At 46.3% G+C, this 18,923-nt stretch overlaps 1 protein-coding gene across 4 annotated transcripts; it reads right to left on the minus strand.

Annotated features, from left to right (window-relative positions):
* Window positions 1–1,047: 1,047 nt before the first annotated feature.
* LOC123588428 (zinc finger protein 26) lies at window positions 1,048–16,851 on the minus strand. Of its 4 annotated transcripts, XM_045459371.1 has the most exons (6): window positions 16,786–16,843; window positions 16,621–16,673; window positions 15,607–15,697; window positions 8,073–8,199; window positions 7,712–7,807; window positions 1,048–3,043 (listed from the first exon to the last, which is right to left on the minus strand). In XM_045459371.1, exons 4-6 carry the CDS (start codon window positions 8,170–8,172, stop codon window positions 1,692–1,694), a joined length of 1,548 nt encoding a protein of 515 aa, XP_045315327.1. In that variant the 5' UTR covers window positions 8,173–8,199; window positions 15,607–15,697; window positions 16,621–16,673; window positions 16,786–16,843; the 3' UTR covers window positions 1,048–1,691. The 4 variants fall into 4 exon arrangements, with proteins under 4 accessions (XP_045315327.1, XP_045315326.1, XP_045315325.1 ...); XM_045459370.1 differs by lacking the exon at window positions 15,607–15,697 and having other exon boundaries at window positions 8,073–8,181; window positions 16,786–16,851; XM_045459369.1 differs by lacking the exon at window positions 15,607–15,697 and having other exon boundaries at window positions 1,048–3,040; window positions 16,786–16,851.
* Window positions 16,852–18,923: the final 2,072 nt, after the last annotated feature.

Raw genomic sequence — 18,923 nt, forward strand, 5'->3', positions numbered from 1 at the left:
ACAGAATCCGAAGCGGGCTCCGAGCTGTCAGCACAGAGCCTGAAGTGGGGCTCGAACCACAAACCGTGAGATCATGACCCGAGCTGAAGTCGGACGCTTAACCGACTGAGCCACCCAGGCACCCCGGAAATTCACTCTCCTTGAGGCGCCCAGGTGGCTCAGTCGGTTAAACGTCTGTCCGACTCTTGATTTCGGCTCAGGTCATCATCTCCTGGTTCGTTGGGTTCAAGCCCCAAGTCAGGGTCTGCGCTGAGTGTGGAGCCTGCTTCGGATTCTGTCCTCCTGGCTCTCTGCCCCTCCCCCACTCACAATCTCTCACTCTCTCAAGATAAATAAATATTGCAAAAAAGAAATGGGGCATCTGGGTGGCTCAGTCAGTTGAGTGTCTGACTTCGGCTCAGGTCACGATCTCTCGGTTCCTGAGTTCAAGCTCCATGCGGAGACTCCCTGGGACTCTTGCTCTTCCCTCTCTTCTGCCCCTCCCCACTTGCGCTTCTGCTCTCTCTCAAAATGAATGAATAAACTTAAAAAAAATTAACTCTCTGTAACTTTAGCAGAAAAAAACACTTTTACTGGAGAGGAGGAAGCACACAGGCCAGCAAAGCAGGTGCAGAGACAGCACCCAGAGTTATTCTGGGAAACCAGGAGGGCAGGAGGCATTGATGGCCTCAACTCTGGGGCAAGAGTAAGTGAGTTCCCACACTTCCCTTCTGGTTCATGTGACACTGAATCTGAGGCTCAAAATCTAGCAAAGACCCAGCAATGGCCGATGAACAGATGCCCGGAAAGACGCCAACTGGACAACGCACACGAGAGGTGCATCTGCAGAGAAAACTAGTTGTGCTCTTACCCGTGAACAGACACCGCACTGCTAACATATAATCCACGTTCGTTCCAATGGGTTCTCTTATGCAGCAGCCGCGTAATGACTGCCAGACCCACTTACGTAGATTGGTGAGTGAGTCAACCCATTTAGGGAGCAGTATCTTTTCATTATTAAAACCCACATTATTTCTGTCATATTGCTAAGAAATGAAGAGACAATACTGATATTTAGCATTTAATATGGAGAATATCGGGGGGATGTTATTCCACAAGCTACCAAATATATGTCTAACAAGTTACGTTAAAAAATAAAATACCAAAAATTTTTAAAAATGCTATTCAGTGTTACTCAGGAAAGTCACACTAAATCTCTCTCAACCCTCAGAAGACGTTCCTTGCCATTTTCCTCCACCGCTTTATTTACATATCAAAATAAAAATCAACTTTATACTCCACCATGAAAAAATCTACCGTTTATAATTGAGGTTTTCTTCAATCTAAAACATAGCTTCAAATCTGGAATGTGACTCTCCACATACAACATTTTCTATGGGACAATGCTTTTCCAATTTATTAAATTTAGAAGGTTTTAAATATGAATTCTCTGAATTTTATCTTCATAATGACACCACCGCATCTGAGGTCACTGTTCCTCACTCCTTCAGTCCTTGTCTACAGAGACTTGTAGGACTGACTTCTCAAAGCTTTTGCCCATTCTTCCAAATATGACCGTCTCTCTCGGACTCAATCGGCAGGAGTGTATTTTTAGGACTTCCCGCTTGATGCATCCCACCCCTATTATCATTTAGTCTCCTGAGGATCAACTTCTATGAGAGAGTTTCTAACATCTACTTCACTTCAATTTCTCACTTGTGAGTTTTTCGATGTATACGAAGCCCTGAATTCCAACAGAAGGACTTCCCGCATTCGGAGCATTTCCACGGTTTCTCTCCTGTATGAACTCTCTGATGTTCACTGAGGGACGACTTCTGGGTGAAAGCCTTCCCACATTCACTACATTTAAAAGGTTTCTCTCCTGAGTGAGTCTTCTGGTGTATCTGAAGTGAAGCCTTCCTAGGATAGGCTTTCTCACATTCGCTGCATTCGTAGGGCTTCTCTGTGGAGTGAGTCCTCTGGTGTATAATTAGCTGTGATTTCCCACAAAAGGCTCTCTCACAGAAACTACATTCATAGGGTCTCTCTCCTGTGTGTGTTCTCCTGTGTATAACGAGGTAGGATTTACTGCTGAAAGCCTTCCCACACTCACTGCACCCGTAGGGCTTCTCCCCTGCATGCGCTCTCAGATGCGCAGTGAGCTGCTCCTTCCTGCCGAAGGCTTTCCCGCACTCACCGCACTGATACGGATTATTTCCTGTGTGGACCCCCTGGTGAACGACAAGTTGCGTCTTCATATTGAAGGCTTTCCCACAGTCACCGCACTGGTAAGGTTTCTCGCCTGTGTGCATCCTGACGTGAACCAGGAGGTAGGACTTGCTCCTAAAGGCTTTCCCACATTCGCTGCACTTATGGGGCTTCACTCCCGTGTGAGTCCTCTGGTGTACAACGAACGGGGACTTCAAACTAAAGGCTTTCCCACACTCGCCACATTCATAAGGTTTCACTCCCGTGTGGCTTCTCTGGTGTAAAATGAGCTGTGATTTCCAGCTGTAGGCTTTCCCACAATCACTGCAGCCGTAAGGTTTCCCTCCCGTGTGAATTTCCTGATGGACGATGAGCTGTGACCTGAAAGAGAAAACTTTCCCGCACTCGCTGCAGGAGTAGGGCTTCTCTCCCGTGTGGACTCTCTGGTGAGCATTGAGGTTTGACTTCGCACTGAACGCCCTTTCACATTTCGTGCATTCGTAAGGCCTCTCTCCCGTATGAATTCTCAGATGCACGATCAGCTGTGATTTACAACGAAAAGCTTTCCCACATTCGTTACACACACAGTTTTTCTCTATACTGTGAGCTCTCTGATGCTTAAGAAAATACGATTCTTCGTATCCATGAAACTCATCGGGGTTTTTTCTCAGACAGTTTCTGGTTGAACCTGAGTTTTGTGTCAAACTTCTTCCATGTGTGTTATACTTATGGATTCTCTGTCTTGAAGAAACATGGGATCTGCTCAGATTAAGTTTTCCAAATGCACTACAAGCATAAGTTCTCTCAACATTTCCAAGCTCATCTGGATTTTTCTGGTACCATTCTTTCCAATCTTCTAAGGAAAAAATACATATATATATTTTTAATCATCACATGTAGCTGGCATCAAATTAGTTTGAAAACTGCCGCGTAATGAGTCTTTTTTTGATAACAGACCTCAGACACTGGTTCGAAAGAAATACTGGCCAAGCGTACATGCCTTCTTTCTGAGCTGGGGAGCACGAGGAACGACGTCAAACCAAGCCCATTACGGAAATACGGGTGGCAAACTAGCAGTGATTAAAAATGGTTTTCAAGTTTTTTGTTTTGAGAGAGAGAGAGAGAGAGAACATGAGCAGGTGAGCAGGGGAGGGGCAGAGAGAGGGAAAAGAATCCCAAGCAGGCTCTGCACTGTCAGTGCAGAGCCCAACGTGGGGCTCAAATTCATGAACCTCGAGATCACGACCTGAGCCAAAACCAAGGGTCAGACACTTAACCGACTGAGCCACCCAGGTGCCCCCAAAATGGCTTTTAAAACAGAGGCTTACAAAGCTTAGCCTGCACTTAGGAGCCAATGTCATTTATGTGATATCGAAATGTCATTATTACAGGTGCTTATTACTCAAAAAGTGAACTGAGACAATACAGAGTAACCAGGGTATAATATTCAGACAGGTACAACGAGACACTAAAGGACTGAGTTAGCAGGGCTCCTAGGTGGTTGAGTGTCCAGCTTGGGCCCAGGTCATGATCTCACAGTTCATGAGTTGGAGCCCTGTGTCAGACTCTCTGCTGTCAGCGCAGAGCCCATTTCAGATCCTCTGTCCCCCTCTCTTCCTGCCCCTCCCCCACTCACACTCTCTCTTTCAAAAATAAATATTAAAAAAAAGTGAAAATTAAAAAAGAATAGAAGATTGAGTTAGCCACACGAAAATTAAAGCAAGAGCATTTCAAACCGAAGGAAAAGCACATACAAAGTTCTTGAGAAGGGAACCTGCTTGGCACAGTTAAGGAACAGAAAAAATGGGGCACCTGGCTGGCTCAGTCAGTAGAGCATGAGACTCTTGATCTCAGGGTTGTGAGTTCAAGCCCCATGTTGCATGTGCTTACTTTAAATAAAAATTAAAAAAAAAAAAAAAAAAAAAAAAGAAATAGAAAAAGGTCAGGATAGTTAAAGCCCACTGAATGAATAGAGTGAGGCAGGAACCAAACAGGCAAGGCCATGACAAAAAGTTTTCATCTTACCAAGGGGTTTTAATTAGAGGACATCTTGATTCGTGTTCTGCTTTTAAGTATATGTATCTATGAGAGACAGAGAGAGAGTGTGCGTGTGGGGGAGGGACAGAGAAAGAGGGAGACACAAATCCAAAGAAGGCTCTGAGCTGTCAGCACAGAGCCCGATGTGGGGCTCGAACCCACAAACCGTGAGATCACGACCTGAGCCGAAATCAAGAGTTGGATGCTTAACCAACTCGCCCCTGTTCTTTTTTTTTTTTTTCCAGAAAACATTTTTTGAAACGTTTTTTGGGGGAGAGAGCATGTGTGAGAGTGGGGGAAGGGCAGAGGGGAGAGGATAGCGGGGAGAGAGGGAGAGAGAATCCTCCACACGACACAGGCCTCAATCTCATGACCCTGAGATCATGACCTGAGCTGAAATTACCAGTTGGACACTTAGCTGACTGAGCTACCCAGGCCCCCCTTTCATGTCATGCTTTTAAAAGATGTTTGGCTGTTAAGTAAAAAATGAAGAGAAGGGCTGACAGACCAACGAGAAAGCCGCTGTAGTAAGGCAGGAAGACGTTGATAGTGGCTCAGACTGAACTCTGGAGCTGAGCAAATGTGGAACATACACAGAGACAGAACCAAGAAAACTTACCAAAGGACTAGATGAAGGAGAAGCTGAGAAGGGGACGCTTTACTAACTCCAGATTGTAGGCTTGAGAAACAGGGTGCTGCCCTTGCAGAGGGAAAACACTGAGAGACCCATGTTTGGAGGAAAAACGAAGGACTTTGTTTTGAATCTTACTACACTTGAGATCCCAGTCAAATATCCAAATGAAGACAGTAAGCAGGCACACAGACCACAGCTCAGTGCTCAGTGAAGAGGGGGCTGATCTCCATGCTGTGATGGACAGGACCCCCTGTCCATCCGCTCCAGGGCAGGGGTACCAAAACAGCCCTGGAGTGGATGACACTGAAGGCCGCACAGCGATGAGGCCCAATCACGCCATGGTGAGTGTGACGTCCACACAGGGCGCCTGGAAAGAAGTGGCAGGTGTGGGCCGAGCACTCATCGGGGTACAGCCTCCTCATCCACGACAGCTTCAGACCGTGGAATCATCAGGAGCTCTCCTGCTTCCTGAGGACCTCCTGCTACACCCTCTCTCCCTGTTCACGTGGAAACAATTTGGAGTATGGTTTGTACCTCAAAGCGGGCCCACTAAACTCAAGAATGCGGGGATGGGGTGATAATACCAAGACCAATGGCTAGAAGAGAGGACTTCTCAGGCTTGAAGACATGTCTGGACAATTTTTGGTTGTTGTTACTGGCTTAACAGAATTAGTCAGGGGAAAAAAAAAAAAAACTAACTGGAAACTTGCGAAGTTTTGAAGGGAACCTGAGCCTGATCTGATAACAGCCTATGATTTTTTAGCCCTAAATACCCCCAAATCTGCACCAACAGACACGGGCCATTCTCCCCAAGCCTTATCTCACCAGGGGCTGCACAGGACAAAAAGAGAAGACTGAACAGGGAAATTACACCAATGCCAGGGCAAGAAGTCTTCCTTGAACTTTTTCCCAAGGAGGAGAGTGTGTGACAGACCAGTGATGACTGCCATCCCTCATCCACCCCTCTGGAAAGAGAAGCTTTCACCATAGCTTCCAGTTCCTTCCCCACTACTGCATGTGTCTGGAACAGACCGTCGATCTTTTCACCCCATCACTTCAGATCGTGAGGCCACAGCCACACCTGTCTGCTGATACCACACACATCTCAAGAAATTCTGGACTTGGGACTGGACTCCGGTCCAGAACAAGAACACGTACGGCTCCCCGGAGAAGCGATGACCGTGTTTCATGTTCACATTCGCGCATTTAAAGGCGTCCAGGTGGCAAGAAGGGCAGTGTGATGAAAACCCAGAGGCAGGACCCTAGCACACACTGTTCACTACACTCCCAACGGTACTGCCCTCCTCCCGAGCACCAGCCCTGACCGGGGAGGGCAGGGTCCCCGTGGTGCTCCACCAAGCTCCGCCCCCCCCGCCCCCGCCCCCCGGCTAGTTCAGACACTGGCATGTCAACTGTAAGAAAACATGCTGGCAGGCTTTGAGAAAAATTCTGGGGACTGATGAAAGGGATTTTCTGGAAAAAACCAGGGCTTATCCAGTGACTGTGTCTTCATGTGATGCCTGGCATGAAGGTACCACCTGGGCAGAAGAAAAGTGTAACATCTGAGGGTGAGAAAAGGGACACACGTGGCACCTTGGTCCCTGACATCACCGAGCTTCTGCACTGAGCCACTGTGGAGCTGCCATCCTGTGCCAGACAAGTGTCACTTGAAACTATAAATTCTTTCATGTTTACTCAGGTTGAATCTGGGATGTAAGATACTTGTGTATTTCCTCAAACTAGTGACAGGGACGTTTATGAAAATAACTACAGCAGGAACAGCTAAAGAAAAGACTAGAGTTCTCAAATATGGCTAAGAATCTGAGCTGTCCACACCTGGGAAAATACTGATCCTGTCTGGGTGACAACTGAGGACATAGGAGCTATGGAGACACCACCAAAGGTTAAACTACTAGCAAAAACAGAAGCAGAACTGATATTAGCAAAGGAGAAGGGAGACGGGGCACCCAAGGAGAGCCTGCAGAGCCGGGTCGTGGTAGCTCAAGCGCAACAGCAGCAGTAATCAAAGAGAGGAAGGCACAGAGGAAGCGTTCCTTCCCAGTTCTGCTGCTGAGAATGAGTGAGGAAGCCCGGCTCTCTTATGAGCATTTACAGCCAGGAAGAGAGGGCGGAAGAAAGAGGACAAGGATGTCCACAGGATGCTACAACACGGGGGAAAGAAAGCTTAAACCCTCAGAGTGCAAGAGACTTTCAGTCGTTACAATATCGGCAGGAAAGAACAGGTAAATTTGGGAAACTCTGTATGACTCCGAAGGGAAGAGTAAGGAGCCAGGACATGTAAGGTGACAAAATCACTTAATGACACAGGTGAGTCCGTGGTAGGTTTTGGAATCCTTTTAAGAAAAGCGCCCAAGAAAGCGACAGTTGTAATCAAGGTGACCAGTTTGAGAAAAGGAAGCACTGAAATAACGCAACACAAGGATGCTGAGCAAAGGACGAAAAGACTGAGGGCTTTATCTGTGGAAGGAAGAGAGGAAGTACACATAAGGAGAGCAGAGGGCACGAAGTCACACAAAAGGAGAGGAGAGAGGACTGCTCAGAGGCTGGGATGGCTGAGGCGGCCCTGGACCATGGGGGGAAGGAAACTAACCCAGAAAGCATCTGAGCAGAGTGCAGATAGGAAGGGCGTGCCTGCCCCTCAGAGCTAAGAGACAAAAACCCACGCGTGGACAGAGCGATGGTCCCTTCCTTTCCTAGGAGCTAGCTTGTGGGCCCATCCCGAGTGCCCCCCATGGTTCAAGGGCTTCAAAGGAAAGTTTTTGCACAACACGGCCCAAGTGCAAGCTGTGCTTCACACGCCCACCCACATCTTCCTGGTTCCCACTCACCCACCTGGACAGCTCTGACGGGAAACTTTGGCATTTATTATCCATGGCTCCTCTCCTTGCTCCAACTTGAAGATTAAATCAGGTTTGGTACCATGATACCCTGTTGATGGAAAATCACAGAGGATGTGGGCCGAGCCGCTAGGAATTCAGGGGTCTGGAACTACAAAGTGAAACTGCTCACTTGCACTTGGGGGGAAGATTACAATTAGGAGATGAGGGCCAAATAGGGACTAGGAGCCTTTGACCTCCAAAGTTCAAGTCCATAACCATTAAGTACTTTAGAGACCTCAGGGTGGATAAAGAAAAGACAAAAGGACGGCAATTTATAATTCGTGATCGGAGTTCAACAAAGAAGGTGCACTTACCCACAGACACCAGGTGGCTATAGTTCTCCAGTATCACATCCCTGTACAGGTACTTCTGCGCAGAATCCAGTAACTGCCACTCATCCCAGGTGAACTCCATAGATATATCCTTGAATGACAACAACCCCTGTAATAATATACATCCCATTCAATCGGATGCCACTGTATTAGGTGATGTGGACAGATGTACAGGAGCTGGGAAAGGAGAAATGTTCCTCCATAGACTGACCGCCTCCTGTGCCCAGTTCAGCACAGGCTTTTAGAATAAAACCAAACCAAAACAAAACAATTTTTGAGCTTCCATGTTCAAAATACTGTTTTTGATCCTGAAAATATCAGGATGAACACAACCAGCTTCCGCCTTCAAGAAGCTTTCAGTCTTGTAGAGGGAGATAAACATCTATACATGCATATGAAACAGGTGTTTCAAATCTTTGATAAAAAAAAATTATCCAGGATACATTTGGCCCAGGAATGGAGAGAACAATTCTAAACACGTGGGAAGGGCTACCCTCCAAAGTAGCTGTCATCTTCACAGCTACTCAACCCATCTTGAGTCTCAGAGGGAGTGAGAGCCTGGCACCATAAAAAAATTAAATAAATAAATACATAAATACATACATAAATAAATTAAAAAACAAGGGGCCCAGCAGCACGTGGGTGGCTCCATTGGTTAAGCATCCAACTTCAGCGGCTCAGGTCGTGATTTCACAGTTTGTGAGTTCGAGCCCCATGTCGCACTCTCTGCTGACCGCCCAGAGCCTGGATCCTGCTTCAGATTTGGTCTCCCTCTCTCTCCGCCCCTCCCCCATTCGTGCTCTGTCTCAAAAAAAAAAAAAAAAAATTAAAAATTTTTTTGATTAAAAAAAGAAGGGATCCATTACTGAGGCCAAGCAGGGTTCCCTCCAGCAGACTCTGGGCCTGGAGCTCGTATTGCAGAGCTGAAGACGATGGAGAGCCACTGTGGGTGGGTGTGGGCTGGCAGTTCTGTGTGAGCCGTAAGCGCGAACTACCCAGTAGGCTCGTAATAAATCCTTTCATGGGACCAAAAAAGTACTGGTCGTTCAACAAGCATTTATGAGTCACCGACAGTGCCAGGATTGTCCCAGGTGCTGGGGGCTCAGCAATGCACATTGGGTTTCTGTTCCTTCAGTGGGAGGTGACAGTAAACCTGTAACTACCCACCAAGCAGGTGGGGACAGCGCTCTGCCAAGACTCAAGCAGGGTAAGGGGACAGAGTTCAGGAAGCAGGCATAGGAAGATGGAGTGATCAGGGAGCCCTCCGGTGAGGCAACATTTGGCAGAAACCCAAGCGATGTAGGAAGGAACGTCAAGATTTCTGCAGGAAGAGCCCTCCAGGCTACATGAAAACTGAGACACAGTCCTGCATGGCTCAAAGGGAACGGTAGGGTCTTGGGGTTCCATTCCAAGAGAGGAGGGGCCGTCGGAAGGCCTCAGACAAGAGCAGAGTGATCTGACCCACACCTGACAGCATTCTCCCTGCCACGGAGGAGGGAGGGCCCTGGATCTGGGAGCGATGAAGGTAGCTGGTGCCAGAGTGAGAGCACTGGAGTAATAAGCAGTGGCTGGGTTCTGGGCATCAAGTGAGAACAGAGCCAGATGACATCCTGGCGGGTATGACATGGCCAACAGAGACGGGTGCTGAGGAGGACGGCAAGGACGCGGCCCTTTAACAAGGCGAGGATGCCTGAGGGAGAAGAAATGAGGGGAACGAGAGGCTGGAGAAGCAGCCGGACACAATTCCCTGGAGCAGGCCACCGGGGGAAGGGCGGGAAGGAAGAGGCAGTGTGGATGTCCACTGAGCCCAGTCAGAAGGAACTGGTCTGTGTTCAGGGATTTCGGTAAACCAGGAATCTGGTACATTGCACTCTGGGAATTCCTAAAGACGAGGATTCTGGAGCACTCTGCAAAGGCAGTGGAGAAGTGACACCTAAAGATTCCTGAACTTGATCCCCCTTGACAGGATCCCAACCCAACAGCGCTGCCTGCAGGAAGACCCTGCAGTGGGAAGAGACCGTGAATTCTGGGGGAACTTGCAGAGGTGAGTGAGAGAGAATCGCTTCACAACATGGAAATACAGGGCGGGGCCCGTCTCAGGCTCCAAGCAACCGCGTTGGTGCTGGGCACCGACCACATGACAACAGGAGCTTCTCTGGTCTCAGCACTGATCTTCCCAACCCAGGAGGAGCCTCCACAGGAAGTGGGAGTAAAGAGATGAGCCCTCCCATCTCTCCTCCACAGCCTAAGTCGGGCGAGAAGAGGAGGCGGGAATAGAGCATAGACTGGACTCTCCAATGTCTGAAAGTGACCAGAGAATCATGAACGCTCGCCGACACAACCGCCGGAGCCACGGACAGGGAGAGATGACAGGCATATCTGAGGTTGTGATGGAGAAAAATGAGGCCGTGACTTCCTGCATCCAGATCAAGCCCAGGCCACTCATCAAGCCAGCAACTTTATGACGGAGGAGAAACCAAAGCAACGCACACCAAAGTGACTGTGTAAAAGCTACGGCAGGGCCACAAGAGTGAACAGGGACCAAAATGGCTGAGTGTGGACACAGGATGGAAGAAAAAAGGTGCAGAGCAGAGAGTGGAGGCTTATTTTAAGCTTTTTACTATATTTTGAGCTTGATGAGAATAAAAATAAAATACAAAGAAACTATTTTAAAAAGCTTTTATTGGCCAAGCCTGGTCAAGAAACGCAGGAATTAAAAAAAAGAAAACGATTATGACCAGGACAGAGTCCGTAACTCTGAGATTGTTAAATTCATGAGATTATTATACAGAGGCAATTCTACCATAATGTGACAGGTACGCTGCAAAAAATCATCACTATGCAAAGTCACACAGCAAACTCACAGGGCTTATGGGGAGAATGGGGTTGGGGCACAACACCTTTGTCAGCAACACATAAAAACGAACACCAGGAACCTACCAAAAACAGAAGTTTTATGAAATATATAAAATATGTAAAATTACATTTATGAAATATATAAAAATATTTCTTTTATTTAAGAAATATATAAAATGACAGTATAGCACTTCACTTTGCAAGACCTGGTGTTTGGATGTCAGAGGGGCTGCAGCTGATCATAAAATAGTGGAAAGAGGCCTGTCTGAAGTCAGACAGAAAGTTCACGCTGTTCCCTATGGTACCAACTGTGTTGAATTCACGTTTCTAAAGCAAACATGGTGGCAGACCTAACTATGTTTACAAATTTGTTCCAATAAATTTGAAAACTTAAGAAACAAAAATCCGCTAAGAAAGTAAAAGTAATCTGTAAACTAACATGGATTTAAGTAATTGTTTTAAAAAAGTAAAAGTAACCAAAATTGGCCCAGAAATAATTTAAAAAGCAAGCTTGACTAATCAATGGTCACAAAATAAGTAGTGGCACGCTGGCTGGCTCAGTCAGAAGAGCATGCGACTCTTGATCTGAGGGTTAGGAGTTCGAGCCCCATGTTGGGTACAGAGGTTACATTAAAATCTTTAAAAAAAAAAAAATTAAAATAAATAAAAAACCAAATAAATAAGTAGCAATCAAAGGCATATCCTCTTGGGGCACCTGGGTGGCTCAGTTGGTTAAGTGTCTGGCTTCAGCCCAGGTCATGATCTCATGGTTTGTGGGTTCAAGCCCTGCATTGGGGTCTGTGCTGACAGCTCAGAGCCTAAAGCCTGCTTCGGATTCTGTGTCTCCCTCTCTCTCTGTTCTTCCCCTGCTTGCATTCTGTCTCTCTCAAAAAATAAAAAATAAAACACACTAAAAAAATAAAACAAACAAACAAAAAAAAACCCCAAAAAACCCCACAAAGGTATACCCTCTCCAGAAAGGCAATGGACCCACACTACATTTAAGTAAGTTCTACCAACATGGAAAGAACATAAAATTCCCAAAATGTCTAACTGATATTGAGCCAGGAAACCATGGGATGCCACACAGTATATCACACAAACTTACACAAAACCCCACAGACAAAACCAGGCAAGTACAGCACAGACTGTAGTGTTAACTCATTTATTATTAACTCTGATCAAAATATCTGGATAAAAATACTAGTGAAGTAACAAGGCCTGTACACACACACATAGCACTAGGACGAGGAAATTTATCCAAAAAATTAAGGGACAATCCAAAATTAACAAAAAACCCACAAAAATCTATCCGTGAAGTCACACTAGTATATTCATGGAGAACAGCCAACCAATCATTTTAATAGATGAAACAAAGTAATGTGGTAGAATTCAACACTTAAAATTCAGAATTCAGCTAAAGGTAGAAAGGAATTTTACTCTGACACATAACCCCAGACACTTTACTTAGAATTCCAATTACATTAAGTTTAAAAAAAAAAAAAGGCAAGATTTACGGTGCAACAGAAAAAAAAGAAGTGGCCCCTGGTGGGGGGGGAGGGGGCAGTGGTGATAGGAAACACAACGGAACCTGCTAGGGGGTCGGAAATCTTTATTTTGATTTTGATTTGTCTTCAGTGTATGCTTCAGTCTTGTGATTTGTAAAAATATCTGGTCATTCAAATGTTCAAAACATATTTCTCACGTGTATTTGGTCTTCATCCAAGGATTCCTGGCTCACAGCTCCTAAAACCCTTGGAAATTCCCTGATAAGTGTGATTAAGGTATCTTTTGTTATGCTAATGCGGCAACTTTAGGAAACCCTTAGGTAATCTACAGATGGGCAGCTGGTTGATGGAAGAGTGCCCCCCCACTTCTGCCCAGTCTCCAAGGAGGGGAGAAGGGCTAGAGGTTGAATCAATCACCAGCAGTCAATGATTTAATCAATCACACCGATGCAGCAAAGCCTCCCTAAAAACCAAAAGGCCTGGATTCGGAGAGCTTCAGATTGAAGACGTGGAGAGGGGAGACTGGCACACCTGGGAGGGCGCGGAGGCTCCAAGCCCCTTCCCCATGTGCGCTTCTAACTCTGGCTGTTGACTTGGTGTTCTTTACCATATCCTTTAATAGACGGGTGAATGTAAATTAAGTGTTTCCCTGAGTTCTGTGAGCTATTCCAGCAAATTAACTGAACCTAAGGAGCAAGTCTTTGAAACTTCCCATCTGTAACCCTGGTAACAACAGCCTGGGCCTTGAAACCTGTGGCTGAGCTTGGGGGAAGAAGGGCAGTCTGGTGGGACTGAGCCCTCAGCTTGTGAAATCCAGCGCCATCTCTGGGCAGACAGTGCTGGAATTAAGTTGAATTCTCAGACAACCTGCTGGTGTCCAAGAGTTGCTTGCTGTTGTATGTAGGGGAACTGCACCCCCACCCCTCTCGTTGGAATTGGGTCCAGAAACCTAAAAGAATATAAATAGTCTATTTAAGATTTATGCATTTTACTATCATTAAGTTAGAACTCAATTAAAGAAAAAAAAAGTCAGAAGTCACATAGGGATAAATATGTATAAAACCATTACAGACACAACTATAAATATATTTTTTAATGGAAAAAAACAGAAATAATGTTATATAGAGTGAAACCCATTTAAATAATAACCCACACAAATAAACCAAATGTTTTAAGGATATAAACAGCTATACACAAAGGTATGTACAAAGATCTAGAAGAATATACACCAAATTGATTACCTCTAAGGAGAGAAAGGGGATTAGGATGGGAAGATGATTATAAGAAACTGAATTGTGCATTTTTTTTTAATTATTAAAAATAAGTTTACTTATTTTTGAGAGAGAGGGAAAGAGCGCGTGCGAGAATGCAGAGAGAGCAGGAGACACAGAATCTGAAGCAGGGTCCAGGCTCTGAGCTGTCAGCACAGAGCCTGATGCAGGGCTCCAACCCATGGGCTGTGAGATCATGACCTGAGCCGAAGTCGGACACTCAACCGACTGAGCCACCCAGGCGCCCTGTGACTGCACTGTGTTTTAAGAGAATGTAGAAGTACCATATCTGTCACCAAAAATTAATGATAGGAACATCCATACATGTGCAGAGTTGTTCACTGTTTCAAAGTCTGTAAGAGCAACACGCTCAACAACCTAAATTTCCATCAATAAGAGAATAGCTAAATGAGAATATGGTACGTCCATTCCATAGTGACGTTTTTTCAAATTGGAATATAATTATACACAGTGTGATGCAATTCATATAGAAACAAAACTTTTCAAATGTTGAATTAAGCACACCTGACATTCCACCCCATCACCCATAAAAATCATAATTTTAATCAACTATTTTTAAAAATTTAAACATACTTGTCTCTCAAAAGAATAAAGAAACACAACAATCTATATGTATTGCCATAAAGAATTCTAAAACAAATGTAGGGGAAATGGCAAACTGCACCATTTACAGAAGAGAAGAAAAACATAAAACCACGTTTCCAGTAGAAAAGGTCTGGGGGCACCTGGGTGGCTCAGTCAGTTGAGTGTCCAACTTCGGCTCAGGTCATGATCTCATGCTTCAGGAGTTCGAGCGAGCCCCAATTCGGGCTCACTGCTGTCTTTGGATCCTCTGTCTCCCTCTCTGCACCTCCCCTACTCATGCGCGCTCTCTCTCTCTCTCAAAAATAAAAAAAGCATTTAAAAAAAAAAAAGGTGGGGCGCCTGGGTGGCGCAGTCGGTTAAGCGTCCGACTTCAGCCAGGTCACGATCTCGCGGTCCGTGAGTTCGAGCCCCGCGTCAGGCTCTGGGCTGATGGCTCAGAGCCTGGAGCCTGTTTCCTATTCTGTGTCTCCCTCTCTCTCTGCCCCTCCCCGTTCATGCTCTGTCTCTCTCTGTCCCAAAAATAAATAAACGTTGAAAAAAAAAAATTAAAAAAAAAAAAAAAAAAAAAAGGAAAGGAAAGGAAAGGAAAGGAAAGGAAAGGAAAGGAAAGGAAAGGCAAGGCAAGGCAAGGCAAGGCAAGGCAAGGCAAGGCAAGGCAAGGCAAGGCCAGGCAAGGCCAGGCAAGGCAAGGCCATGTCTGGATGGGAAGCCCCCAATCTGACTACCTTTTATAAAGCTTTTTAAATTTTATTTTAGGTAGGCTCCACACCACTATGGGGCCTGACTCGACCCTGAGATCGGGCACCCGCTACTGACTACCTCTTGACAGAAGAGGAAGCCAAAGGGGGGTTGGCTGTGTCTTACAATCCCATTTTCTAAAAGGATGCAATCAAAAATTGTTTAATATGGGGGCGCCTGGGTGGCGCAGTCGGTTGAGCGTCCGACTTCAGCCAGGTCACGATCTCGCGGTCCGTGAGTTCGAGCCCCGCGTCGGGCTCTGGGCTGATGGCTCAGAGCCTGGAGCCTGTTTCCGATTCTGTGTCTCCCTCTCTCTGCCCCTCCCCCGTTCATGCTCTGTCTCTCTCTGTCCCAAAAATAAATAAATGTTGGAAAAAAAAAAATTAAAAAAAAAAAAAAAAGGATAAAAATATCCTGGGGATCCTGGGGCACCTGGCTGGCTTAGTCTAGATCTAAGGGTTGTGAGTTTGAGCCCTACATTGGGTGTAGAGAGTACTTAAAAAAATAATAATAATAAATAAAGTAAAATATCCTTACTTTTAAGGTCAAGTGTATCACTCAGGCCACCTCAGTGAACTCCCTTCTTACTGGCACCCAAACTCTTGTCACACACGAAGTGTCACACCACCTAAGAAAGGTCTCTGCTGTCAGTAATTTTCCTTACGCTCCACTGTCCACGATCTTATGTGATCCACTTTACAACACTCCCACTACCTCTCAGGAAGTGACCATTCCAACGTTCTCTCTGGTAGGGAAAAACTGCTTAGGATTTATAAATATCCAAGTCCAAAAGATACCATTTGTCTCATGAAATACTGCTCTGAAGTCTTTCATTTCACGGCTTTTATGAAGCTCTCTTTTCTCAAATTCACAGGGAAACAGCCACTCTCCCAAACTTCCACCTCTCTTGCTCCCTGGCCCTTCTGCACTACAGTCCTTCCTGGTCTTTGCCACAAACCCTCCATTTGGCCCTTTGAAGGGCTCTGTGACATCATATCCTGAGCTCCAACTAACATAGGGACCTTTAATCCGGACATTTCCAATTGAGAACTCCCACTCGAGCTACAGATTCAACTGTAGGCACCACATGTTCAACACCTACAAAGCTACACTCTTTTCCTGGATGTCGCTTATGACGTTCCCAAGACTGGAAGCATCACCACCCTGTCAAGAGGTCAGAAGTTCAGCAATCACTGTCAAGTCCCCTCTCGCTCCCTCCATCAATCACTTGGCTAGTCACCAGCCAGATCCACTGGCCCTCCCCAGCTCCAAAACTGCTCCCTCCTGCTCCCTTAACAAGGACCCTCATTTCCCCCAAAGTTCAGGGTCTGCGGCTGGCAATAAAGCATAACTTTCAAAGGAGAGGACCACCGGACACAAAATGCCAGAAAACAGGGAACGTTTCTAGACACCAGAGACACGGGGAGAAGGGGGCGGGGAGGGGTGAAGCGCGGGAACACGCGAGCTCGGGCCCCGGTTGTGGCCATAAGATGAACATGCCCATCCTCAGTGCCGAGTCATCTTTTTAAAAACGAGAAAGTCCCTACTTACCCAACACGAAGCTGTCCGGAACCCGGCGGCCATCCCGTGCTGTTTCGTGCAGACTGCGGAGCAGAGAACCGAACCGTGAGGGTCTCCCTGCTGGTCTCACCCGCGCCCACCCAGGACGGACCTCCCGCCCCACAGAGGGTGGGTCCGCGGGCACCCGTCACCTACCCGTCCGAGGCCTCGGGCCCCGGGCAGAAGAAGTCGGAGAGGAGTTTGTACGGTGACGCGGCCCTGACACGGGAACCCCCGAGGCCGGCCTGGCTCCGACCACGCCCCAGACCGACCGTAGGGCTTAGCTGGCCAAGCTCCCGGTCTGCACAGGACGTGCCGGGCAGGGCTAAGTCTGTGCTTTCGCGGGTCCAGGGCCCCGGGAACTCGCAACTCCCGGGCCCGCTCCGGTCCACCAACACCGAGCCGGAAACAGCCCTGCAGGAGAGTACCCGACTACAGCCGCGGGTGCGGCGCAGCGGAAGTACGTCATGCGTCGATGCACCTGAAGGAACGGCCCCGAAGAAAACTACATCTCCCAGAATCCTCTGCGGAGGGTCCCTGTTCACTGGCCCGGCCTCCAGCAGAAGGTGGCTGTGCAGAGCGGACCAAGCCTGGTGGGTTAGTGTCGGTCCCCTCTGCGTTCCGGCCTCAGTGCAGGGACCGACTGGCTGAGGTCTGCTGTCAAACAAGACAGGGTTCAGATCCCAACGCGTAGCAGAGAAGGACACTTTGTAAGGCCACCAGCTGCCGTTCCCAGCGTTATAAAACAAGTCTTGAATAGCAGCGCACTGAATAACACAGTAACTCCATACAAGAGAAACTACAGTAGGTGAAAAGAAATAAATAGAAGGGCACCAAGAATAGACACGAATAGATTCCTGGTCCAAGATCAAACAATTATCTCATAACAATACAGTAAAACTATAATGGGGCTCCTGGCTGGCTCCTGGTGGAGCAGGCGACTCTTGATCTCGGGGTTGTGAGTGCGACCCCCACGTTGGGTATAGAGATCACTAAAAAAAATTTTTTTAAACCCCCCAAAACTATGAATAGCATATTTTTAAGTTTATTTTACTTATTTTGAGAAAGAGAGCATGGGAAAGGCAGAGAGAGGGGGAGAGAGAATCCCGAGTCCGATGCAAGGCTCAAACTCACAAACTGAGCTCATGACCTGAGCTGAAATCCAGAGTCCATAGCCTAACCGACTGAGCCACCTAGGTGTCCCTGAACAGCATAATTTTAAAAGGCCTTTCTGCCTGAAAATCTTTTTTTTTTTTTTTTAAGAAAAGCTTTCTATTCAACAAATATTTGAATGAAATAGGGAAGTAAAGACAAAAATGTAGGCACATAATTATGAATAAGGAGACCTGGATTAGCAAGAGACTAAAGTCCCTATGGAAAGATCAAGGAAGACTGTAGGATTAGAGCCTGTGCATTTACATTTACTTACATGACATAAAATGGCAATCCAGATTGGAGGATTGGAGGCCAGCCTAAGAAAGGTTTTACGTGGTGGTAAAAATTTACATCAATCAGAGAACTAGGCAGAGAATATATTTTTGAGACTTGCTAAAAATATAATCTGCTTGGCAGTTTTATGAGTCTATAACTGAGTAGCTCTGGACTCAGATAGAAAGGGAAGATTAAATTGGAGGTAAGTGGAATAAAGAAAAAAGTTCAGGACTTGTATTTCTATCAGTTGAGACTTTTTTGGTATGTTGAGTTTTGTCTTAATTGTTTTCATTTCAATCCTTGTAAATCTATTGAGACTAACTTTGTGGTCCAATATAGAACTTATCTGGGACAGTGTGCCATGTGCACATAAAGATTAGCATGCTTAACAGTCTTTAGATAGTGTTGTTAAAGAAAAATCAAACCAACTAAAATTTAAAGATCTAATGGCTTTATTAATCAATTCATGAATCAGGCAACATTCCATCTAACAGGTAGAGGGAGCTTCAAATGGCTACCGAAAGGAAAAGGTTTTAAAGGGCAGGACAGGGGCGCCTGGGTGGCACAGTCGGTTAAGCGTCTGACTTCAGCCAGGTCACGATCTCGTGGTCTGTGAGTTCGAGCCCCGCGTCAGGCTCTGGGCTGATGGCTCAGAGCCTGGAGCCTGTTTCCGATTCTGTGTCTCCCTCTCTCTCTGCCCCTCCCCCGTTCATGCTCTGTCTCTCTCTGTCCCAAAAATAAATAAATGTTGAAAAAAAATTAAAAAAAAAAAAAGGGCAGGACAAAGAGGTCATAAACAAACAAAAAAGATTATTTTAGGTAAGGTCACCTTCATTTGAGGACAAAGGATGTTTAGTGTGGAT

The sequence above is a fragment of the Leopardus geoffroyi genome, chromosome D3 (assembly GCF_018350155.1).
Source record: "Leopardus geoffroyi isolate Oge1 chromosome D3, O.geoffroyi_Oge1_pat1.0, whole genome shotgun sequence".
NCBI classification, from domain to species: domain Eukaryota; kingdom Metazoa; phylum Chordata; class Mammalia; order Carnivora; family Felidae; genus Leopardus; species Leopardus geoffroyi.